The 27,488-nt window shown below is 33.8% G+C and overlaps 1 protein-coding gene across 4 annotated transcripts in view; it reads right to left on the reverse strand.

Annotated features, from left to right (window-relative positions):
* The window catches only part of LOC118188187 (vitellogenin receptor-like), a 139,836-nt gene that overhangs the window by 69,257 nt on the left and 43,091 nt on the right, over positions 1 to 27,488 (reverse strand). For all 4 annotated transcript variants that reach the window (XM_085813367.1, XM_085813369.1, XM_085813366.1 and 1 more), the window contains 10 exons: positions 26,998 to 27,216; positions 26,741 to 26,912; positions 26,437 to 26,641; positions 21,468 to 21,663; positions 20,414 to 20,533; positions 17,829 to 18,045; positions 12,506 to 12,691; positions 10,049 to 10,243; positions 8,546 to 8,763; positions 8,351 to 8,473 (listed from right to left, as the gene is read on the reverse strand). In XM_085813367.1, coding sequence (XP_085669493.1) covers positions 8,351 to 8,473; positions 8,546 to 8,763; positions 10,049 to 10,243; positions 12,506 to 12,691; positions 17,829 to 18,045; positions 20,414 to 20,533; positions 21,468 to 21,663; positions 26,437 to 26,641; positions 26,741 to 26,912; positions 26,998 to 27,216 — 1,851 coding nt within the window. The remainder of the gene's footprint in view (positions 1 to 8,350; positions 8,474 to 8,545; positions 8,764 to 10,048; positions 10,244 to 12,505; positions 12,692 to 17,828; positions 18,046 to 20,413; positions 20,534 to 21,467; positions 21,664 to 26,436; positions 26,642 to 26,740; positions 26,913 to 26,997; positions 27,217 to 27,488) is intronic.

The raw sequence follows: 27,488 nt of genomic DNA on the forward strand, positions 1-27,488 counted from the left end.
GGCATCAATCAAGAATTGCACCTAGGTTGAATTACTAGTATTCAGCAGGCTTATCTCGTTAGGGAATAATTTCTTGGATTTTTCATAAATTACATAATTTATTAGCATTAATACGATTGAGAGCTAGAATTTCTAGGTACGAATGAATATTTGCCCTGAGGTAGAAAAGCATCTAAATTTGACCAAAAATCGGTTCTGAAATTTTTATCAGCGTTATCTTCCGAATATCCATTTCTCAAAATTAGTCTTCTTTATCTATTTTGCTCATTTTATGGTTTTCACACTTCTGAGTTTTGTTATTAGGTTTACTTTCAATGCACAGCATTTACCAAATATATATATATATATATATTTGGTTTTTCAAACTTGATAATTACGTCATTTTTACCTTTTATGACAAATGCGTATTATTTGAACCCTGCTGATAGAATTTATTGACTTTGTAAACATCGTTACTGATTATTGGTACATTTTTTCGATCACAATATTTTTCTCTGTACTATCCATAGTATGCATAAAAGAAATAAATAGGAAAGCTTAAAAAAATGTAAAAAATTTCTTGAACTGTTGTTGTGTTTATATTTTAACTGGCCATTTTCTAAGCTGCAATAATTAATATTTTTTTCTCTCAGCTTCTTTTGCGCGCCTATTGCAGCGTCGTTACGTAGATATGTATTATGTACTTTTGACTGATGCTTGCCAAAGCCAGCTCCGAGCTCAGAATGTATTAATCGCTGCAATATATGCTCGAGCTTTATTATTCTGCTATTAAACGCTATACTGTAATCCACAAGGAATCCGGTATGTAAAGGATTTATGCTATAAATATAAGAATAGGCCTTCTAACAAAAAACAGAAAAAAAAAAAAAAAAAAAAAAAAAAGATTTCTTCACCGAAAATCAAGAAAGAATTCATGGTTATCCATCAAGGACCTTCAGGATTAAATCGGTGTTAATATGTGTGATAAAATACTTCGACGAATATTGTGGTGAATGAAAGGATGTACTCTCTCCGTCCAAAGAAAGTTTCGTTTATAAAGAAAATGCGTTCTGAAAAGTTTATGCATTTTGCCAATTTGTACCATATAGAAAACAACTCTGAAAAACTGAAGAAAGAATTGAGAAATGTACTCTCGAGAGATGACATAAAAACATTAGAGATACTTTGGTATTTAAAAAATGTTATCCGAATAAGAAAATTAAAACACAACTTCAAATCTTTAGAGCAACTATTTTCATTTATTTTTAACTATCACGAGGCTTACCAGCGGCCGAGCGGTAAAGTCGCTGAACACTGGTAGTTCGGTCCGAGGTTCGAATCCCGCGAACGGGCTGGCTGCATGGGTGTTTTCGTGGTTTTCCCCATGTGTAACGTGTATACGAGCCAGTTTCCCTTAGAAAGTCCTCCACGAAGGCATCCCTCCCCTTAGGCAGATAGCCTTAGTGTGCTTTGCCATAATTAAATACACACTTTTAACTATCACGATGGTAAAGGAAAAATTTGTAACCATGGTAACGCTTTGCGACTGCGTATATAGTCTGGCAGACGAGTCTCACAGACGATGTACTAGAGCATCGCAGCACAAATACAAAAATTTCAAATACTTTGTCTTCGACATCAAAGCCAGGCATATAATCAGAAACTCGCATGGGAAATTGTTAAAGACAGACTCTATAATTGACCGAACTATTGCGAAGAGCAAAGTTTCCGGTTCCAGAATTAAAGCCCGAGGGCACATGACATATAGAAATCCAGACGTGGAAAAAATCTGAGAGGGAAAAATAGAAGTACCAAAAGGAGCAAGACAATCCAATCAGACAAGTTCGCAAAACGTGACGAGCGATCAGAAGTTTCAAGAAGGATCCAAGACAATGCAATTTCAATGACAACAATATGAGAAAATACTCTATAGCAATGGTTTCAATACAATTTTAAGTTCCTAAAACAACCTCAATCAAAACAACTAAATACGACACAATGCAATACAACACTATCGCTACAGCAATACTACAACAACCTAGGCTACAGAGTTATAACACAACAATTTCATCACAACAACAGTTACAACAATTTCCAAGAACAATATTCATACTATAGAAGAACATCGATCAAGATCAGATGCATTGATTTGTTAAAGTTGGAGTCAGTTGTCTTATATTGTGGAACTGTTTCACGTGCTGTAGAGAGAATTCAGTTTTTCGTATGGATGATATCGGGATTAAAGAGACGTGTATGAATATCATAGAAGAGTACAGTGTTATCATGGGCAGAAAAGAGCATACGATCGAAATGGCTGAGTCAACAAGATAACTGTTTGAAGCATTCATCAAAGCTAAAATGCTGGTTTGAATGAAACAAGATTGATGTTCTGTCGGTAGCTTCTCAGTCACCAGGCATCACATAAAAGATAAAAGGGCCATCATATTTGAAAGCCCTTTGAAAAAATATCCTGGATGCATTAATTAAAATATATTAACGATTAGTCGATTGAATGCAAAACAGAATTAGTGCAGTTCTCTAAAGCAAATTTTTTTACAACTAAATATTAATAAACTAAACTTTTTGTAATAAATAAAGTTTACACGCCTTCTTTTGTTCATTGCATTTTGTTCATTTGGGGACTGTTCACTTGGGGACTTTGTTCATTTGGGCAGTTGTGTGGTGATTTTTGTACTGGCGTAACCCGTATAGGGTCATAGGTCAAACTTTGTTTTGCAAGGTGAACCGGGCTGCGCCCTAACATAACATAACATAACATAACATATAGTAAGCACTCAAGACTTCTAAATGCCCAAAGTAACAGAACAAGAGCCTCCACACGAGTTTGATAAGAGATATCTGCCTATTAACAAATTTTAGCTGAACCTTAAAAAAAAGGTGGCAATTTGAATAAACTTTTTAATATAAATCTAAAACATTACTTATTAAGAAAGTGAATACTTATTAAAAAAGAGAATTATCCTTTATAGTTACTCGAAAAAAAGTTTTTTGAATTTGTTCTTCTTGAATCAGATATATTTCAATTTTGCAAAAGTAAAAAAAATCTTTTTTTAATTTGAATTTTTGAAAATTATGAAATAAAAATATTTTTGGTTTAAAAAGCTTTTTACAGTTTTGTGTCATTTAAATTCTCCATTAGATCATCTTTGCTTTGTTGGTTTAACACACTTTGTAACTATTCACTATAGTTACACTATAGAGTCGGTACAGGAAAACAAAGAAAGCAGTGAGAAATTAAGAATATTAGAACTGCTAATTACTATTAGTACACAAATTCTTAATTACATAAAATTTCATAAAAAAATTATTTTGGAAAAAATATTCTAAAAATAATTGTTATATGTCGATACATCAATGACAATCACGGAGAACGTTTTAAACCAGCATTTAGGAAAACTGGGTCTGAACTTAACTGCTTCCAGAGAAGTTCTTTACTTTTTATGTAATAGACACAGAAAGATACGTAATTTTAGAGAGTGCCTAAGTTTAAGGCAAGTATGAAAGATATAATGAATATTTCCAGAGAGCTTTGCTATACAGGGTGATTCTAAATTGTTTTGACAAATTAAGAGGGGTGTTAGCACTCATCCAGATGAGCAATAATTACCATAGAATATAGGGTCGCATTCCACTCTTAGAGGGAGAAAAGAGGAACATTAGAACTCCAACCTGAACTTAAACAGTGTTGGGAGAGCGAATGAACGAGACCAGAAGTTGCGCAATCAGTTTAGTGTTAAATTCACAGAGAGTGCACAAAACAGATAAAACCGAAAACATGGCATTCGAGTGTTAATTCTAGCTCACACTTTGATAGCGAACACTCAAATGCATCTTTTTGGTTCGCAAGGTCTCAACCTCGTAAACGATTACAACAAGTTAATTATCTAATCAAGGGTTGAATATTATTAACTAACTCCAACTTAGGGTGGGTTTGATACCATTAATGTAGCAGTTTTTGTCCCCCTTCGCCATCTTCTATCCTGGACTTACTGTGTTGCGCTCATTCGACTTGAAGCGCTCTTCAATGGGACACGAAGTTCTGAAAGCCGGAACACAGCATGAACTTTCTATTCTAATCTCGACATACAGCGGAAGTTGAAACCTTGAGATCCAAAGATGTGAATTTGAGTGTTTGCCATCAAAGTCTGAGCCTGAATTAACACTCGAACGCCAGGTTTTTCGGTTTTACCCGTTTTGGGCACGCTCTGTGAGATTTTCACTAAGCTGATTGCGCAACTTTTGGTCTCCTTCATTCGCTCTCCCAACACTGTTTAAGTTCAGGTTGGAATTCTAATATTCCTCTTTTCTGCCTTTCAGAGTGGAATGCGACCTATGTTCTATGGTAATTATTGCTCATCTGGATGAGTACTATCACCTCTCTTAATTTGTAAAAACAGTTTTGAAACACCCTGTAGAAAAATCCAACAGCAGTCAAAGGTTATTATCATAAGTCTACCAAAGCAGATAAAATATTTTAAACCTTGAGGAAAGATCCATAGAAATGCAGATTTTAATGATTTCTCTTGCCTTGATGACTTTAAATGGCAATCCCGCATAGTCAAATCCACACGAGATTTGTTTAAGGATATTGATATCGGAATCAGAGCGGATTCTTAAAGCATCTGGAGCTATAACTCCCCAACCATATCCTTTCTAGACATTAACATCACAAAGAGATCCCCAGGTCATTCACGAGAAAATTCGCAAAACTAAATAGCGAGAAGACCTGAGAAAAACACAGCCTCAGAATGCTTGACGATGAAAACCCTCTAGACCCGTGTTTCCCAACGTGGGGCCCACGCCCCACAAGGGGGGCAATTCGAAAATGGACTCGTTCAGAGTTTAAGGGAACAAAGGACGTTCTAAATATGTTTCATGAAGTCAAAAGTTTTCGAAATTTCATTTTTTATTCCCCAAAAATAAAGAAAAATTTAAGTGATGTATACGTAAAAAAGTTTTTAAATTGCGGTGCATATTTTATAAAGAATTCGCTGTAGACACGGACATTTAAATGCTTTTAAAGGCATTTAAATAACTGACACATTATGCTTTTCAGAAGTTTCTCGTCTATTTCAGCCAACAAATGTATTTTATTTTTTAGTGTAGGAATGGCAACCGGTATATTATTCTTCCCTTGAATGGCAACAGCAGCTGCTTTTAGCTTTATTTATATTGATCTTATATTTGTTTCTTTCAGCCTTTAGTGAAATGAAGGGTGCAAGGAAGAAAAAAACGTTCGACGATATTCGGACGCATATTTAAAATTTGGTTTCATACCCGGTCCTTACGGTCAACTTTTGTCTTTTATGCCAATAATGCCTGACCAACGAATCAATGAAACTAGGTCGTCTTGAGGCACATTTGAAGGAGAAATATAATGCCGATATTAAATAAGATTTGAATTATTTTCACACTTTAAGGAAAATTTTTGAAAAAGGAGTAATATTGAAGTCTCTATTTACTGCTCATAATGCAACTGTTAATCGTGCTCTTGAGGCTATTTATCAAATTTCATTACTCATCGCTTAAGCTGGGAAAAAGCCGTACTGTAGGGGAGAATTGAATCAAACCATCAATATCAGCATTTTTAAAACTGTCCTAGAAAAAGGTGACAATGACGTTAAAGCTATGCCACTAAATAACAATACTGTTTGCAGAAGAAGGATTAAATGAGGATATTGAAATACAACTTGTTGGAAAAAAAAAAAATTCGGGGCAAATGGAATGAACCAACTTTGAGAGACAGTGAGGCCGTACTTGTAACTTATGTAAGATATATTCATAAAGGGGATTTTGCCGAAGAAATGCTCTTCTGTAAATCATTAGAAAGCACCACTACCTCAAAGATATTTATAGTAAGCTACAAAATTACTTAGATATAAAAATATACCAATAAAAAATATAATACATCTTGTACTGCAGATGGTGCTCCTAATATGATGGTTGAAAAATAAAATAAAGCAGGGAATAAGAAAAAGGGTTGCTTAAAATTTATAAAAGATGAGAATCCAGAAATGCTTCTTGTGCATTGTGATATTCATAAAGAAAACCTGGTAGCTAAAAACAATTCGCTTGTTCTAAATGAAGTACTAAACTTAGTTATAAAGTATATCAATGATATTAAAGCTAGGGCCAAATGTGAATGTCTTTTCAAGTTATTTTATGAAGAATAAAATGAAGACTATATGAGACTTGTACTTCACACTGAAGTAAGAAGGCTGTCGAAAGGGAACTGCTTGGAAAGATTTATGGAACTATTTGATACTCTTAGTTATTTTATAAGCGATAAACCTGAGATGAAAAATCCTTTAACGGATGATAACAAGGCAATTGTGTATTATTTAGCCGATATCTTTGAAAAATTAAATATATTAAATAAACAACTTCAAGGAGCAAATAAAACTTATGTCGATGCAAAACCGGGAGACTTGAGACTCAAGTTATCTAAATTGGAACCTGACATAAAATTTCTTTGCAGCAAGTATCAAGCGCAACAAACTCGCTAAATTTAAATGATAAAAATTATTAATACTTAAAATGAAAAACTTTCACTAAAAGGAGTTTTCTCTTGAATTTCAGTTCTCCACGTTTTTAAAGTTCACTTACTGTGTTTGCTCACAAAATTTCGTAGTCATTTCTTCCTAAAAGCTATCATTCAAGTTTCTTTCATGAACATTTCAATTTTTAAATATTAAAAATTATATATATGCTAGGGGGAACTTAAAAATTTTATAGAGGATTAGGTGGGGCATAGCACAAAAAAGGTTGGGAAACACTGCTCTAGACAAACCAAATGTAAATATCCTCAAGGTCATCAGGGTGATAAACGATCCTATTACGGTGTTAAATGACTATGTCTTTAGGACATCCTTGCATGTCCCGGGGCATAGTGACTTCAAAAAGACATCTTTGGGATGTTAAATTAGAAACATCTCAAGAAATCTGAGAATCAAAATATCCTTAACGTATTCCCAGACGTAGCGAATTAAATCGAAGACTTTTGAGAATATTCCATGTTGTGGCGGATGAAATATTAACTACATAATCCTACTTTTGGCTCGCAATGTAGTTTATTTCCATCTTACCACTAACTTCAAAACTAAACACCATCTCAAAAGATTTGATTGTGCACTGGATTATTTTTCCCATCTGGGTAAATAGAATTACCCTGTGACTAAATTATTTATACTTAGTATAAGGTATATAATTATTTTAAAATTTATGCTTTTTCTGTATTTTATTATCTCATGTATTGCATGCTACGATTTTATTTAATCATTTATGTTTTAGCAAGAAAATATAAAAATCTCTTCTACTCCAGAAGTAAATCTTGAAAAAGAAATCAATCAATCGACGAGGAAGGATTATTTCCAGCAGGAAGGAACAATAGTTCATATGACTCGAAGATCACTGGAGCGCATTGTCAAAATATTTTCTTCCGATGAATTTTAAGCTAAGATGCGCATGATTCAAGCTAATCATCCAGATGAGTGGATTTCAGAGATGTGGCTGTATTTATCTGGAATACTTAAGCTAATTTTATATTGCATTTGCCCTTACATCAAACAATATATACTACAGAACAGCTTCACATAAAATAAAAGTAAAAGAAACACTAATTCGTCTTAATAAACTAGCAGATATTGTTTCCAGTTACTAGCCTTCTTTAAGAGCTTCTATAAGAGTTAGGAGCGACCGCAGTGGAACCCTTCTGATTTAAAAGTTGTGTTTGTTTCACACCACAGAACTATATCCGCAGAACATTAGTGCGATTGAAGCTATCTCACTATATGGATTAAGATCAGCTTTCAAATATCTGCTAATCAAGACAGAAGAATACCGAGAGATAAATGGGTATTAGTTTCAGCGTCTACTACAAGCCACATGATCACTCTTTCATTTTTCTTGTCTTGAACTGTGTACCATATCAACATAGTACTCATATTACTTTTATTTATGCCACCGTAATACAAAAATAAATTTTTATAATGAAAAAAAAAATTTACTAGCTAAAACTTTCTGCGAAATTAAACAAAAAAGCAGTTTTAGATTGGCATAGATATTAAACCAATCTAGCATTTCTTTTTTGCCTAATTTTTAATAATTGTTCATTCACGTGTTCCTTTCCAAATAGTATAACATTATTGAGGATCTTTATCAAAGATTATATTTTACATATTTTTTCCCAAATAGTCATGTGATTAAAACTGCCGTAGGCTGAAAATCTACTTTGATTTATTTCTTAAAGTGGGATCACGTATCTGTGACTTAAGACAGATTTAGCAATGCAAATTTTTAAGCACCCTGCATCTACATCTAATATAGATCTAATATTTTATCATTAAGTTACCTTCACAAGTTACGTTATCCCTCGAAAGTGTCATTCCAGTAGTGCAAAGACACGATCTTCCTTCTGGTGCGCTTACGCAAAGGTGACTACAACCGCCATTCTTCAATGAGCATGGAGGCACCCCTGTAACAGAATGAAAATAAGTTATGAAGCCATTTATATTCAAAATGCCCGATATAAATATCCTGAGCATACCTGGAGAATTCTTGTCTGACAGTGGAATAGAAGAATAAGTTATTTTCTTTGATGAAAAATCGCTACTACTGTGCGGAAGAGACAGCAAATGAATATAGGTTGTGTTCATCTTCACCACATGTATTTGAAGATTCTTCGCACATGTCCAATAAAGGTATCTTTCACTAACAGCAACAGAATTTACATCTCTAAGTTTGTTTATATGGAGAACAGGTTCACTAGAAAAAAAAAAAAATAACACACATATTACGTATTTCCTTCTTTGTAAAACAGTAAAAGTTATAGTTGATATATATACTTGATATGAAATTGCGAATCCTCTTTTGAAAGTATATCATCCAAATTACGTTTCAACTCATTTGTTGTAATCGCTAACAACGAATGTAAATTTTTATTAGTAATTTGTGATCGACTGTCGATCGAAAGTCGATATTTATTTTTTGTCTCGATCTCGATTTGTGATCGAGAGTCGTTATTTATTTTTTGTCTCGATCTCGATTTGTGATCGAGAGTCGATATTTATTTTTTGTATACTTCTATAACGAAAATATGCTTGCACATAAATATGTCCATCTAAATAAAACTAAAAATATTTTGAGATAATTCCGAAAATTTTATAATTTGTTTGCATTTAAAAAACCATATTAAAGTGCTAAGTCGCTTGAATGAAACTCCTCCCTTAGCAAATGATACGACTGCAAATGACTTAATTTTTTCCAATCTTCTGCCAAATTCAGCAAGTAATTATTTTACTTTTATTCCATACGTAACAAAATTATTTCTCAAGTTTTCTTGTTGAGATTACAGTGTTGGAAAGCGGTTTAATTCCTTCTTATTTCAAATTTAGCAAATAAATTTTGTCAGAAATGCTCTGATTTTTGTGTACCTAAAAGCATATTGCACGTTTACTTGCAGCACAGCACTTAATTCGCTCAATGTAGTTAGTATGCCAACAGAAAAGAAATACTGGATTAAGAACTATGTACTGGATTAAGAACCTCAGAGAACTAAATGCATATAAACGTAAAAAGTTCTGATCTTAACTAACAATCCTGGAAATACGCTTAGCATTGTTACACCACAGTAGAATTACATTTCTAAGCAGAAAATACGTTAAGGATATTTCTAGAATTTCCTTATAAATTCGCCTGGCGCTTAGCGTGTTTACAATTCAGGAAAGGAGTTAATTTTTTCTTTAACCGACAAAAAATATTAGGATGTCATCAAACAAATTGTTCACAGTTCATATAGTCATGCATATGTATAAACGATAGTGTGCGCTTGTAATGCTGATCTCGATAGTTTACGTAAAAAATAGGGGAGGGAAAAAAGGAACATGTCATTGGACAGCATTTCATAAAGAGCTGGTTAAGCAACTAAACAGGCCGCATTGGCCTGAGAGTTGGTTTTCGCCCTGCTCTGTTGCAAATAACATAAAATCAGTTTTATATACAGCTGTTTCAGAATGAATACAATCGTAATTTCAGGACAGTAAAAACTTACCTGTTTGGTTTTAAGTAATTCAAAGATGAAATTGATTCAGCTCTTCGACTGACCCAAAAAAGACGACTCGCGGATGGAAGTATAGTGAGAGACATCGGCGCGCCAGAAACTTGATTTAAACCTCGGGGATTTTTACCGTCCATATCATACATAGTAACCGAAGGTGTTCCGCCGTTTACGGATATAAACATCAAACTGTCAAAACATATTATAAAATGATGAAGCAAAGGCAACACTTAAAAAATACATTTTCAGCTATTGTTGGATAAAATTATTCCCTGCCATTTGCCAACTGACTTTGATTTACATTAATAAGCATTTTAACAAATCGAATACATTTTTTTCTGCATCGGATAAACAGAAAATAATATCTTTCGATAATACTTACTATTGTAAAAAGTTATTTATTAGCAAAGAAAAATTAAGCTATTCATGTAATAGTATACTTTCTTTTCTGACACCTCAGTTGGATATAAAACAGTGCAAGCATTGCCTTCAAGACCCATAAACATATCTATCTGTGAGCTACATTATTCTACGGCCATGAATGACCGGGCGTTTGTTGGAAAGTTTTATTGGGAACTGCCAAAAATCATAGTCCACTTAGCCGTCTTTCAACCTATAATGTCATCCAAGAGTGAGGGAGACACATATAACCGAGTCTTGCATAAAAATAATTAAACCTATTTCATAGATTTCGGACTTGCAGTTAGCTTCTGGTAATTACTACACGGTTCAAAGGAATCATTTGCAAGATGTACGGCTAGAGAAAAAAATAAGATTAGTTCAAATTCCACACAGGCCAGTCCTAAAGAGATATTTCCATGATAAAAAGGTTATAAAACGTCGCTGAGGTAGCACTTGGACGGAATCGTATCAATTGTTAACAGTACTTTAGAGAAATTTGAGGTAACCTGGCATCACCACACTGAAATGCTAAAACAGTAAAAGTTAATGGTTCCACAAAGATGGTACTAGGATAGATCGTGTATATTGTCAGATTGTCTTCACATCAAAAATCATGATATGAGAGTACGTTCAGAGACTGCTGGCAGCAAGCAGCAAGATGATCGGCGAAAGGAAGATACCTCGAAGACAGCAAAAGGAAATAGTTTTGCATATGTGTTTCGTAAGATGTGTTCTGCAGAACTGCAGCTAAATAAGCGAAAGTATCAATCAACATACTGAATTTAGAAACGACACCGCTATACCCGTGCAAGTATATTTTGGAGGATTTACAACACAGAAAAGTTTCCTGAATTTTCCTTCTTTGAAATGGTCATCCGTCTACATGAAGCATTTTCCAGATCATACAAAGCAAACCTATAGCGTTGTGTTAATGGTGGTTATCCAAACTTTCTCAGTCGAAACCTATCTTGTCATAAAATCGAAGATAATTATACTGCTTATCCTGGAATTATATCCTGGTTAAATTGTTTTTTGCAAAGCACACTAGTGCAAGGATTTATCTACGGATAACGATGACATGAAGGACGTTTTAATCCAGACTCTTATGTGTTAACGTTAAATACAAGGAAAGCTTCAGTAGCTTTATTTAGAAACTGCATACAGAGCCTGCAACAGAATTAGCAAAGTTAACAATATGTTTCCGTAGTTTTTCCAATCGAACCCACCATAACGCATATACTCCATTAGGTATTTCCACAGCAATAAACATTTAATATGCAGTAATCTTAGCATTTTCTCAATCACCAACTTCATGCTGTTCTTTGGAAGACATTCAAAACAAATGCTCTTTCATGTTACATGAAAATACCCGATCTAAAACTTCTAACCTGTAAAGGATTAGTTAGTGTGATAAAAGGAAAATGCCCGACTGCTCACCATTATATTTAAATATGATTGTCTCATTGCCTGCTTATTCAAATACCGCAAAGCTCACGAAGATAGGATGCTTTCGGAAGAACTTCCTGAACGTTGAAGGTGGTTTGGTTTGGTTTGGTTTATGTGAATACGGCAAAGCCTCGAGGGCTATCTGCCTAAGGGGAAGGATGCCTTCGGGGAGAACTTTCTAAGGCAACTGGCTCATATATACGTTACACATGGGAGAAACTTCGAAAACGCCAATGCAACCAGCCCGTTCGCTGCATTCGAACCTCGGAACCGAACTACCACTGTTCAGCGACACTACCGCTTGGCCGCTGGTGAGCCCTACATGTGTTAACATCATCGCAAATTGCCGTGTTGATGGCATTCAGGGATTTTCTAGATATACTAAAGCTTATAAATATGGAAAAAGAATACATATAGAAAAATAAAATATTTCTTGTACGAATATATATATATATATAAAATATAAATATACGTTGTTGCTATTTTATATCTACACGATTACCAAAAGTATTAAACTTTCAGCCAATTACATTACCAAGTTCTAATCTTAATGCGTTTCTTACAAAGAAAGAGAAACTAAATTAATAATATGAAATTACTTACCCTCTCGGAGGATCAAGACTGATGTCAGTTGGATTTGATAAGTTTTCAACAATGGTATATTGACGGGAAGTATTAATGTTAATAATTTCTATTGTACCTTTAGTAGAATCAACCCAGTATAGATTATCGCTCATCCAATCAAATGCTAAGTCTTCAGGAATTCCCAAGTGATCTTTCACTAATTCTCTAAGATACAGATAAACACGCTCATATTGTATATAGACGTAGGGATATATATATATTATACATATATAAGCTACAAATAGTTCAAGTAAGATACTAACTTTAATTTGCAATAACCTCTTAACTTTCATTATTAATTTGTTTGTCTCCTTTTTTGTGCTGAAAAATAATATGCTCATAAGAACTTTCTCTGATCTCATATTGTGTATCTCTTAGCTCATTTCAGAACTAACGCTTCTCAAATGATTCCTAAGTAACGCTAATGACGCAGATATTCATTTCGCTAATCACACGCTAATTAAGCAGATACCTATTTCCGAACTGAACTTTAAATTAACCAATGGAAATGAAGTAAAATCTACATTGATTCATTCTTAACCAGACCTTCAAATCGGTTTGGTTTATTGATTATGGCAAGGCACTCATGGGCTCTCTACGCAAGGAAAGAGATGCCTTTGTGGAAATCTTTTTAAGAGCAGCTGGTAAAAAAAAAAAAAAAAAAACACCAAAGAGCCCATGCAGCCAGCCCGTTTGCTTGGAATAGAACCGAAGTAGAACTACGAGTGTTCAACAATTTTACTTCTCCGCGAATGATAGGCAGCACTTCATAAGGGAATCTGGTCATTTCTTTTCCCTTTCTGTGACTTACAAACTTACTATCCTCTGGTTTTTTCCCCTATCATTATAAAATATAAGAAGTACACATTCAAGAACAGACGTGTAGACGTCATTAAATTATCTCTGAATGTATAAAAAAGTAGTTTTTATAAAGGATATATTAAACTGACAACGACTGCAGTTAATTGTTTATGAATCGGCTTTCATCGTTCATCTATGTCAAGGAAAAAATTATTTCATTACATTAATGATGGCATTTTAAGGGATTTTTTATAAGCATGTTATTATATTTTCAGGATAGAAAACTGAAATAACTAAATTAAAAAGAAGAGTTAAGGGGCTGTTTTAAATTAAATTTAATACTTTTTTACATAACTTTTTTCTTAAATAAGTACACAGTTTCCACAAAAAACTTTCGTCTTAAACATACACATCTAGTTGCAAGAAAGCGTTTTAAATGCTGCCAATATTCAAATCTGGGCATTTTTAAATTTAAAATAATCAGTTTAATTAAAACTGCGAAATCTAACTTATTATCTGTTCCATCGATTCCTTACTTTTATTTAGTGAAATTTTATCCATATTATAAACCAAAATAATTATTGCCGTATGTACTAAGTTAAAATTTCGTACGAACAAAAAAAAAAAAAAAAAAAAAAAAAAAAAAACTAAACTAAACTAAATGATATTTAAGTCCAAAATTTTAGATATTTGACCTCATTTTCAACTTATCTGAGCTGTAGATTAATAAATTAGGTTAATAACCAGAATTCTAGGTTCATTTCCTCCATTAAATACCATTCAATAATATCTTGCAATTTACTAGTGTCGTACATTCTTTGATTCATTTTGTTATAACTGGTATGCCAAAAGAATTTTCACACAAATAATTTATATGTTTTCAAAAGCTAAAAATATGTTATCAATATTCTCATGAACATTTATTACTTATTATCTAATTACTAATATTTTCTAATATCTAATAAAATTATCATGTAATAATTTTCTAAAAATCATACAGAAATTTAAAAATTATTATTTAATAATTATATAGAAAATATTTAATAATTATTTTATCTAATAATTATACTGAAATTATATAATAATTATTATCTCATTAAACTAGAAATCTTTTCAATTTATGCATATAATATAAAACTCTAGCATGATTCTATAGAGGCAGATAACGAACAGAACGCAAATTCTTTAAGATTCTGAGGATATTGAATTATAAAATGAAATATCTTGGTTAATTTTTGTATTATGGGAGTTACACGTTTTGCATTTTATTTTTTTTTATAATGAGTATAAAGCTCTATAAATAAATTTACCTAATCAACGTATAAAATTTAAATTTTGTAGTTTTACTAAAATTATTATTTTAAATTTGAAAATACCAAAACATGAATATTTGCGTTATTATAACATGTTTGTAGGTGAAAATAGAAGTTGCCAGTTACCAACTGTTGCGAAAAAAAGATCGGATATTGACTTTGGTGAACACGGTGTAGAAGCAGACTTGGATGTAATAATGTAGGAATATTTGATGGCGTTAGATGTACAAATATTGCGTTTTGTGCATAAATTGCACTTTAAGTCAGTGTGCATCCTACACAGCTGAACTTTACTTCCAAGATAAACGATATCCTGTCGACTAGCTGTAATCATGTAGAAATATTTACATATAATGATGCTGGAAAGTGGAAATATTGATACATCATAAACAGGAAACTTTCAGGAACAGGAAACAGAAAAAATTAAACTTCCCGTCCACAACCGAACTGTCCACAACCGACAGTTCAGTTAATCGTAAACTTGTGAGAAAATAACCATAAATTAATAATATTCTTCTGAATGTAACCAAGAATTTTCGCAGCGTTTTTCCTACATCGTTTGGAAAATATGGCTGAGAGAATCATAACTCTAAATTCTGCTAAAGCAAAATGATTTTGACATAACACGAAGGGAAAAAAAATCTTATGTAATTACCGGATTACATACTAATTTTTCATTGCAAACATTCCTGTGTAGATTACGTTTTATAAACTCAAACTACTTTTGTCATCTGAAGATAGACTCATAGAAGATAAATTTTTTGAAGTAATATTATCTGTCGTCTTACAATGATATACAGGCCTCTGTAGTGCGATTTGGAAAAAGATGGTTATAGTATTGTTGCGTGCGTACGGGTTCGTTATGAAATGAATGCGCAAGTGCGATGAAAAATTAACAAAAATTTATTATTATCACAACAAAAATGCTTAAATTTTCTCAAATTATCATGCAGTATTACAATATCTCACAGTAGTTATCTTTTAACTACTCAAATGTCCAATAGAACGTAATTCAAAACAACTAAAGAACGCTAAACCGCGAATTCGCTACAATCAACAAGAGCAGTTTTGTAAACAACAACAAACTAAGCAACTACTACAAACTGAGATGTTTTCCTCCTTTTATAAGATTTTAAAATCACGCGCTAGAATTTTCCAGCACTTTCTCGAAATCAAAAAGAGATATTTATTTATTTAATGCACGCGCTGTTGTATTTTTAATTTTCCGGCTTAGCTTTCTTTTAACATTCGTCACGCGCTGAACTGCGCGAGAAATAAAACCATTTAATTTATAATTGAACTAACATTAACTTTTTAAATACCAAATTCGTAACAGTATTATGTTCATAGGAAGTTTAATCATGTGTAATACTGAGACATACGTTGGGCTTCATAGCATTTTCTACACTTACTGCATAAAGCACATTTATGCCTCACAAGTACTTTTACGCAAAACACAGTCACAAAACATCTTTCTCTATGAATTAATAGGTATAACTCTTACCAAATGTATTTTCGAGAAATAAACTTTCAGATTACATCATAACATGTCAACCATTTTATACCATTCGATAAATGGTTTCGTCATCTATCGAATACTAGACATAGATAACACCACTACCAGGAAAAATATTTAAATTAATATGAAACGGTCACAATGTCTTAAGACCGCCTTGCAGAGTGATGTGTATATTCAATGAGTTAGTATTAAAAGTACTAATTAAAATTGGTAAATGATATCTGGATATTGTAGTTTACTTCGTAAATAAATCTTTTGTTAAAAATGTTTGAAATTAAGTACTGTTGCATCTATATGGTTTGCATAGTATTATACGCATTCGGAAGTAATAGACCTCAGGAATATTGATAAAAAGTTTTACATAGTGCGCTAACATTTTATTATTTACTTATTTAGTATCATCTGTTGAAGTACTGACTTATGTTTAGCATATAGTGAAAGGGATATTTTGCTGCTTTGTGCTATACAGATCAAAATACTAGCTGCAATAACAAAAACGTGTTCAAGGTTTATGTTCGAGATAAGTTAATAATAAAGCTAAACTAATGAGTAATTAATTTGTTAACGATAATGCTACCAAGATTTCTTCTCTATCACTTTTTTATACAGTTCCTCTCCAAAAAATAGTATAATATAACATTTCAGTACAAACTACTAAAATCAAAAAATGAAAATGATTGACTGACTCACTGAAACGAAAATAACTCATTTTATTGAACTAAATTCTGGTGCAATCTGACAGGATGAGCTGCTGAGCCAGAGATCAATAATCACGCAAATCATTATATGATTACTGGGTGTCTATTCAAATTACTTCATTTAGAAATTGATTTGAGGAGTAAAATTCAAATAGGATGATCTTATTAAATCACTGTTTGTTATTTTAAATAAATTCAACTGGCACTGTACTTACAGCTGATCAACTGCAAGTTATAGTAATATCTGTTTTTTTCTTTTAAATTAGTTAAAAACCCCTCTCAAATTTGTTTGAGAAATTATGAGTTTATTTATATTTTGGCTTATTTTCTAAATGCGAATAATTTTTTAAAACTTACATAATCTAAGTGAGAGTAGTCAAGATGTTAAATTTTTTATATAAAGCTGCCTTTAAATTTTGATTTATTGTAACTTGTACATAATATATGAATTAAATGATCAATGATCTCCAGTGTTAAATTCTAGCTCCGTGTAGAAAGTCAGGTAACTTATCGTTCTGATTTCTAGAAAAATAATAGCTATGAATTCAGTAGGCCTTTAAAAGAGACCTTTTTATTAGAATTTCAACTAAACAACTTACACTGCTTCGTGCAATTAATAGAAGGATTCACACCTTGTGGGATTTAACGGTGCATAAACGTTAACCTGAAAATATTAAAGTACACAATCCACCTGTCAAAGTCCTACAGTAGGCTTTAGCTACAGTAGGCTCGGGCTCTCTAATCGCGCGAGCAAACAAGGCAAAAGACTAAAGCTGATTCAGGTAAACCTATAAGCAGGGCAAAAATAAAGTTCTGAGGTCAGTCGTCGCTATCAAAAGCTCTCTCTAAACTTCAAGAATTCTGTTCTTAGACACGTTTAACTTATTTTCCACCTGCTGGAAGCCGACGACCGTACATTAAAAATAGTAAGGTAATGGGTTAATAAACATAAAGGTTCACAAAAATATTACCTTATCCTCCAAGAAGTCATATTAACGGCATAAATGGCTGATGGGCTTGTATGACTGACAAAAAGAGAATTTGTCTTCCAGTCATGGACCACTTTATGGATGAAGGTTAGATGATTGATGGGCAGTACCGTGACAATACTTCTACCTACTCCTTCTGGACGAACGTGGAAGATCTTAGAATCATCATATGCGAAAAGAGCTGGAAATTTGTTGTCCACTGAAATGAAGACATTATTAAGGTAGTTTTTTGGAAAGAAAAACCTTTAATGATTTTTTTCTTGTACATGAATTTAAAGTTTTCTTTAAAAGTAATTACTTGATATTTCACTACGCTCTACTAAGTACCATACTAGGTAAGACGAGGAGATGACGTACAAGTTGAAACGTCGGAACCAGCCGAAAGATGTTTCATGTATTAAAAAAAGCTGAACTTGGCTGTTAAGTTCAGAAACCAGCATGCCGAAAGGCAGCTTTTAACGTTAGAGTGGTTATGACTGTAGTAAACAAAGTGGATATTTCAATTTTAAATCTCTAGTTGTCTTACTTCTTAGAATAATAAACCTAGATAAGATTTTCAGCCAACATGCTTCGTTCATCTTTTCGTATTTACTTTTATTTATTTTTCTTATATATTAAATGTGCGTTGGAATTAGCAATATTCACACCGAATTCTAGAAAGTGCATTACTTGGGACTCATTGGTAACAGACTGCCTAAAACATCATAGATACATTACATGTGACGATTTAATGGCTACAAATATTAAAGGTGAGTGCTCCGCCTTATAATCCTTTGGAATGACTGCGAAATGCCACATTCTGCACCTTTTGTTTTGTTCATCTTTGAAAATCGTAAATCATCTTTGAAAGTTTGATGCCAATTGTCGTCGAGAAGTGGGATAGGTTTTCTTGACCTCCTCCCGGTTCGTTTATTCTACTGGTCGACATCTGTACTCGGACAGTTTTGACTTCAGAGGCATATAACATACGAAAGTGGGTGCTCTTTAAGATCTGTCCGCAGCGGACGAACAACAAGTTCGAATACCTTCTCTTCTTGCTTGACGCAACCGTCTTTAAAGATGCGCAGCTGTGTGCGATACTCTATTGAAATTCCAACCCCCGCTGTGATGCCGCTACTTCTGAATTCTTGATATTGTTCGCTATTGTTCTGGGTCTGATTCGGTACACCTCATTCCCTCCAGTCCATATTTGTAAATTTTCAAGACAAATATGGACTCGTTCGGGAACAGGATGCTGCTCTAAACTGACACAGTCCAAATGAGATGTTGATGCCACCTTAATCTTGCCCTCTGGATTACCATAACCTATATTTTCACTAATTCATATAGTTCCACAGTTATTGCATTATAAAAGAAAGTGAACACTATTTTTTCTATTCTTAAAAGAAAATGTTTTCATTTGCTGTAATCAGATGATCTATTGAAATAAACACAAAACTGCTACTGCAGTTGCAGTTACAGTAGCAAGTATATGGGACACCGCGGCATCGTCACTAACAAAAATGGTATAGCCCGCATATACCAACTAGAGATCTGCACCCCATGGGCAGATCAGTGCCAGGCTTTGGGTTTTTGTTGGATACTATTAAGAGGTTACATTTTGCAGAATAGGACAATAGTTACATAAGGTTACATTTCATTCGTGAGCTCATGGTACTTGTGCACAGAAAGATAAGTTGACAGAGTACAGGGAATTGGTTGTGTAAATAAGCATAGTAATTAAATTAATTAAAAACCCTAATTTTAAATGCTAACGGAGTACTAAATACAGTACGAGAATACAAAAAGAGTACGCATTGAGAGGATTACATATTTATGAAGTTGGTGCTTTGGTATTATGCATGTTTATGCATAAAATATCAATTACGTGTCGCATATTGGAACTATTCCTATTTCATTTGGCAACCCTGGCTTTCACGTGTTCACGCGCGACGTACCGTGGAGAGCTAGGAATCATAAAATTTTTATACCACAGGCTTTTGACTGATGCGGCAGCCACCTTCAGATATTTCATAAGAATGTGGCTTGGCTGCTAACGTTCATTGAGTATTGTGGCGGAACAGAAAGACCGGAAGAATTGGGGGCAAGACATTTGGAAATTGCAATTTGGTTTTAACAGAAAGGTTCATTAGTGTCATTCAGAAAGGTACATTTTTAAGGTTCATTAGTGTCCGTCCGTATTATATACCCAGAAGCAAATACCTATGTATACTGTTATTTCACAGTCACAAAGATACTGCAAGCTCTGTCTGTCTTTCTATCATTGTTAAAGTTAAATATCTGCCACCCAATATTTAGACAGATATAATTTATGGGACACATGTGTATTAGTGAAATTTTTGAGCGGGATATAGGTACATTACTCGTGTTTTTCAGCATGAACAACAGAAAACTGACTTAGATTGAACTTAATTTCTTTGTTGCTGATACAGAGGAAGTACAATCACCTCTAACTGAACCACAGTTTATTCAAACTCTTCGGTAGCTGGGTTCGAAATGCTTAAATATCATTAGTTCAAAAAATGAGGACAGAAGTAAAATAAATGCGCAATATTTCTAATACTAACTTTTGCACGTTTTGTGATCTCCAGAAAGAATAAATCCCGGAGAACATACACACCGATAGCTTCCGAAAGGAGCTGTCAGGCACATATGGCTGCAAGTAGCAGAGTGACAAGGGTTATGACCTGAAAAATGAAAAGTCTCGGGTTAAATGTCGTCAGATTAAATTACTTGAAAACGGTAAAGTACATATCATCTATACAGCCTTTGTGAAGAACTTTCTAAAGGAGAGTGACTGTTAATGTTAGACATGCAAAAAATTCACAATACCCCTATGCAGAGAGTCCGTTTATCATAAATATGAAATTAGATTATCAGCATTCAGAAGCTAATATATTACAGAGATTCCATACCTCAGTTTGTAATTTTGAAACTAATGTTTTGCTTAGTTGTTATTCTAACATCTTAGAGATGAACATAAATATTTATGCATGATTATAGTTAAATATAGATATCCATTTAAGAATAAGCGAAGAGAATCTTGCGGATTTGAAATTAAAAACTGGTGAAATTCGGTAGTAGACTAGATGTTAATTTAAAAGAAAATATTTTGTGTTTCGAAAGAGACTGACATGTATCTCCCCCCCTAAGGAGCAGAAAACGTTCTTACCAAATTCTCTAGAACTACGCAGTTTAATGCAAAATAAATAAGAAATAAAAGAGGAGTAATAATTCTAGTACCATTTTCGAAAGATTAGTGCCTAATTAATAAAAATAAAAGTAAAAAGATAGAATTGAAAAATTACTTTTTATTCATTTCTTATTAAATTTGCTGGACAAAAAGAAGTTTGAAGCTTGTCTCTTTATTATTTACCTATTGTTTAATTTGCTATTTAAATACGTATCTCCGAAAAAAAGAACAGAATAGTTTTCCCTTCCAGGTGATCTACTGAAATTCAAAAAGTCACATTTTCCCATGAGACTAACGTCAATATATGAAGAATTTTCTTAACTCTAAAATTCACAAAAATAAATAATTTTTTGATTTTAGTATTAACAATTTTCGCAACTTACAAACCAAATAAAATTCAAACACTATAAAATAAGAAAATTACTTACTTAGGCGGAGAAGAACAGGATGATAGACGTGCACACCCACGACATTCTTGCCATTTTCCATGGCTATCGTAGTCATTTTACGTCCAGTGAATTTATTACACGTATTTAAGGAAAACCTATCCCAGTCTGTCCAGTATAAACTATCTTCAAATACAGCAAGTGAATATGGATGGTACACCTCATTCCTTATGAGAATCTTAAAAATAAACAGAAGTTTGTTAGCAGTACCAATATTTTGAGGTAAAAACTTTTTTTTTAACTTTTTTAAGCCATAAACATCACAAGAATAAAAAAGATAATTTCGGTAAATGTGAAAGATAGTAACAAGAACCAAGATAAGTTACATTATTCTGCCGTGTGAGATTTCTGTTGATTTCATTATTTTTTCCTTAAAGCCACACCAAGCATTTTCTGAGCCATTTTGCAGCAATTGAACTCAATCTTTAGTCCGATACTATGATAGTTTGAGAACAACAGCAGAAAAGCATTCTGTAATATCGCGAAATTTTCCAAAAATCTCATTGTGTGTGGGTTGGGTTTAGTTTTCGTCTGGCCAACAAAGAAGATATACTGCTGTGAGCAATAACATTAATAACCTTGTTCATTATTCTATTTCATCCTTCTACAGCTATAAAATTGCACGAATTCTCCAAAAGTTCTGATTCTGTTTCTTTTCTTATTAGTAAAATTTGATGTTTGACTCTTAAAGATTCCATCACTGACCTTAATTCTTGGGAAATTTATAACATATCTTGTCACGTGTTTTATGATATTGTGGCAAATTTATTTTTGATATATCAGCCAAACTGAAAGAGTGTTCAAATGTTTTCGGCCAAAAAACACGAATCTAATGTTCGTAAAGGGGAAATAAACAAATATTCGATATGTAACCATAGATAGAAATTCAATCGTAATTTTGACTGTGGTTCTGCAAAAATGATCTATAAATCTTCATGTTTGGTGAATTGGATTTCCTTGAAGCTTTTCATGTTCACAAAAAATTTTCTTCCTTACTAAGTGCTTATTCCAATCCAGTATTTCCTAACGCTTCAAAGAATAATTTTAATGTCTTTATTTTTAATGTTTCATTACAATTTTCCTTCGTTATAATAGATTAATCGGTTGAGGAAAAATAGCTCGAGAGATCTGCCTATGGAGAAGGATGTCTTCCTGGAGAACTTTCTAAAGGAAGCTATTTTCCTCAGCAGATGACGCTATGTTATTGGCCGCTTTGTCCCCTATATCTTGGCTATCAAAATTAATTTGTACTACTTTATTGCATTCATCAGTACTAAACCAATCTAGTACCGCACAGAGTGCAATAACTTCAGGCTGAAATATCACTATTTCTATAGAGTCTTAAGCTAGTGCCTTAAAATCCTCAAAGCGAGTATCCAACCTTGTTATTTAGCTCTGCTTCGTCAGTCAAATGAGTAAAACCAGACATCAAAATTTCCCATTCCCAAAATATAAGGGTCGTTCAAATGAAAGTGACATTGCTGTAATAACTCCGCCATTTGAAGAGAAAGATGACTGTGCATGCACCTGTAGAGGGAGCTTAGAGCTAGGATTGAATGGGATATCGTCAGAGCCCAACAAATGCGTGTGTGATTGCGTGGAGCACGTTAAGAGGCATCGTTCGCATCAAGGATGCCTCCAAAAGGTGTCAACGCGCGGTCGTGCAATTTTTAACAGCGGGAAATGCGAGTGCTTCTGAAATCTATCGTCGAATGCAAACTGTGTATGGCATGGAGTGTATGAAACGCAGATCGGCATTCCAATGGTGTAAAGAGTTTCCTAGTGTAAGAGGCAGTACTAACCACAGGCCACAATCTGGTCAAGCACATGTGGTGATCACCCAGGAAGCAACTGCAGATGTGGATAGTCTCGTGAAAATGAATCGGCCAATCACCACTCTAGAAATAACTGAGGAAATGTTTATGAGCATAGGAAGTGTGCACACAATACTGCTTCCTGGGTGATCACCACATGCGCTTGACCAAATCTTTGACATCTTTGACACCGTTTGGAGGCATCCATGATGCGAACGATGCCTCTTAACGTGCTCCACGCTATCACACACGCATTTGGCGGGAACTAACGATATTAGTAGAATCTAACCCTAGCATGGTTTATGCTTCACGCATACGTAATAGGAATATTGTGTGGTAAATGTCGTTGCTTGACCAAAGAACATCTTTGTATGTTTGACTTGGCGATGAATTCACACTTCAGACTTCAGGGATGCGTAAGTGAAGTGCTGCGGAATGTGTAAAATGTGTTCACCTTGTGCCCAGTTATGCGAGCAATAATTTACTGGGGACAAAAAAGCATATGGAGTGAGCTGTGTGCCTAAATATGCGAAATTTTATTTACCGGGGACTTGAAAAAGCGTATGGGGAAATAGACTTATCCTTTTTTCACTCGTGTTGATGTTTATGAACTGCTTAAATTAAAGCTATAGGTTTTTGTAATGTGGAATAATCAATTAACCGTATTTTACATTTATTCCCAAATGTATTTTTGTTTGATATTTCATCTTATATTTACTGTTATCATAAAATTTCTTTCCAAATTCATGCTTTTCACAAAGGCATGTCTCATCCTAGGCAAATAATTCTTGAGAGCTTAACGTAAGAGATTAATTTAACCTCATTTTACAAATTTGTTTTTTATTTCATATTTACAGTTATCATAAAAGTTCATCTTTTATCAGGCATTCAGAAAAATAACATGCTTTGGTCCTTTCTTTTCATATTCTTGACTGCATTATCTTACTTTAGTGGTGCTTAAGTTCTGCAACGTAACAAAATTTAATGGAATAACAACATTTTAGTTGCCAATCTCATGATACATCGCCAATTCTGTATAACAGACGCCAGCCAATAACGCCAACGAAGCTTGTCACTGCGCATCAGTGAAGCATAAGCCAGGCTAGGGCTAGACGATATTCCATGCAATCCCAGCACTCAGCGTCCTCTATAGGTGCCTGCGCAGTTGTCCTTCTCTTAAAGTGGTGGAGTTATTGCAGAAAAGCCACTTTCATTTGAACGACCCTTATAATTTCCTTATTAGAGCTGGACGTTCGACATCCTGAGTAGGTGGAATTTCAAAATCGTTAGATCAATAAAACTATTTACAAGCGGTTTGGCTTCCTTTTGTTCTGCTAAAAATTTCCTAGCGATGGCTTTGAGAATAAATTTAAAAGCTTAAGCGATTTTGCGCAAACTACTGTACTCTTACAGAAGTCTAACTGTAATTTCGTTAGCAGCAGATAAATTCCCCAAGCACGTAAATTTTGAAATTGAATTTAAGTAAAAAATATACAGATTTGTGTATAAAAACCGTTGAAACACGGAATAGAGTAAAAAATTCACACACAAAAATACCACGCTGCTTTTTAAAAGTAAATAATTTTTGCGTTACATGGTTGCCAGATACCGAATGCCATTCTGAAAATTCGGGTTGTGGTTGAGCTTAATTATCAAGGTCAACAAAAATCTTTTAAAAATTGCCTTTTTTAAAATTGCCTATTATTGAAATCATAAACCTAAGGGATATATTTCTTAAATTTAGAAAAGTTTTATTCCAGTCAAAATAAGGTGGCTTAAATTATGTGTTGAAAGTATATTTCTTCACTGAAAGTATCCAACTGATGCATAGCTCTTTCTAGAGAAGATTGTTTAGCCTGTAGTTTTCTAGAACTAACATAATTCTAAGGAGAATTTTCTAAAGAGTGGTTGGCTGGTTGCGTATCTAAAATAGTTTTCCAACATAAAGTCTGTTTTTTGATAATCATATGGTAAATTAGGTTGGAGTGTTAAACGATTATAATATCGCATGCTAGACCTATTTATTGTCTTAAGACTGAATCGCAACAAAGCATGCGAAGGCTATATAACTAGAGTTATAGATATGTTCAAAGAGAATCTTTTGAGGGGAAACTGGCTTTATTTATGTTACACATTAGGAAAAACCACAAAAACTCCCACTCGGCGAGCCTTTTTGCAAGGTTCGAATTACCAGTGTTCAGCAGCCTCTGTTGGGATCTGTGCTTGGAAAGAAGTTTTCGTTGTGGGCTTTATAAGCAAAACTGTTTCAGATTCACTAGAAAGACAAAGGAAAGCTAATAGAACCAATCCATTTAGTACTTAAGAAAGACTTATCTTTTCGGCAGCTCATGAGACATTGTTTAAGTTAACCAGGTATCAGGAGTACTGAGTATTAGTATGTGTTTCGACCAGGCCTGAATCCCAAGCCGGAAAGCTTTATCGAATTTTCAAAGTTTTCTCCGAGTATACCGTGAATACGAGCTAATAGCCCCTAGAAAGATTTCTACAAGTGCATTCATTCTCTTAGGCAGATATTATTTGCCTGTTTTGCTGTAATCGATCGAGCTTGACGTTTTTCATCATTAGACTAAAAAATGATTATGATTGGTTAAAGTTATTCGAATACGGCAAAGCTTAAGTGGTCTATCCATCTAAGGCTAAGGATAACTTCATGGAGAACTTTCTAAAGGAAACTGGCTCATATTCAAATTACACGTGGGGAAAACCACTAAAATCAACCATACGGTCAGCTTGTTCGGCCAGGATTAAAACTCAGGTCGAACTATTAAATGTCGTAACTACTCGGCTACTGGTGAAGCAGAAAATACCTGATGTTTGAATTTTTTTTTTTAAGATGGTAGTGTATTTAAGATGTGTATATGCTGATGAAAACTAAATGCGGGAATATTCGCAGTACATTTCCTTTCTTGGTCCTTGGGTACACATCAGTAATACATCCAAGCTCCAAATACGCTGATTCAGCATAAAAGAAAAAGCCACTTTAACATAAAAATACATTAATCATTAGCAATGCATCATCCTACAATCGAAGAAGCATCCCCGATTACAAATTTTAATGAAATACAACAGTTCAAAGATTACTTTCAAGACTGAAATTCAATACATTAAACTCTTACCTTTCGCGTAACTCCATCTAGAGTGATGAACTCAATAGTTTGCAGACGAGCATCTGTCCAATAGAGCCGATCTGTGGTGTGATCAATAGCTATGTCTTTGGCCCAATGAATTGCTTTTGAAACCATATGAATAATTTCCGATCCATCCATGCCACTGCGGAAAATGCCCGACATATTATCACCCCAGTCACTCCAATACATGAATCTATAAATCAAAGAAAATGTTATATCAAATTTATTTTTAACGTATTACAATTAGAAATTACAGCTGAAATATCCAGTATAATCTTTCATAATGATATACCCTTCAGGAGGATCCACAGCAACTGCTTGAGGTTTCTCCAAATTAGTATCATGCAATACATGGCACATGGTGCCATCAGTTTTGCATGCAAGAACTTGCTTCAGTCCAGAGTCTGTGACATATAAGTTCCTTGCTCGATAATCTATAGCTATTCCTTCGGGAGTGAGGAGACCTTTTTTAAATGATGAGTTCGTATTAGACATTCTACATGAGAGGAAAAGGCCTAAGAATATAACTGGACAAACTAGGATACTTACCATTTCCCAGAACTATATTAAATCCCGTACCATCAATATTTGTTGAATATATAGAGGAGGTTTTGGATATTTCGCCCCAATATACTTTAGATTCCAAAGGATCAGCATCTATAGCAACGGATTTGTGAATAGTTTTGTGAATCAAGAAATGTCGACCAGATCTTAAATGTATCCCACGAATTTCTTCGAACGTCGAGAGCAGCAACAGAGGTTCTGGTCCTGAAATAAAGTTAAGATTTGGCGAATTACCGACACAACTTTTCAAAGTCAAAGTAAAGAAATCCGTAAAGGCGAAAGGAAATGTGAAATATCATAGGTAAGTGACAGAAAGATAGCCTTTCTCTACAAGATCGGTAAATTGGTTTCAGACGGCTAATAGTGAAGACGTTTTTAAGGCTAAAACCATAACAGGCATGTCCCGCACTCCTTCTTACAAGAAAGACTGCCTTTTGTGGTGTAGTCATCATTTCTGGTCCATAAACCAACACCTT

The sequence above is a fragment of the Stegodyphus dumicola genome, chromosome 3, assembly GCF_044657685.1.
Source record: "Stegodyphus dumicola isolate Sdum_Otavi_A_Nest chromosome 3, ASM4465768v1".
NCBI lineage: Eukaryota > Metazoa > Arthropoda > Arachnida > Araneae > Eresidae > Stegodyphus > Stegodyphus dumicola.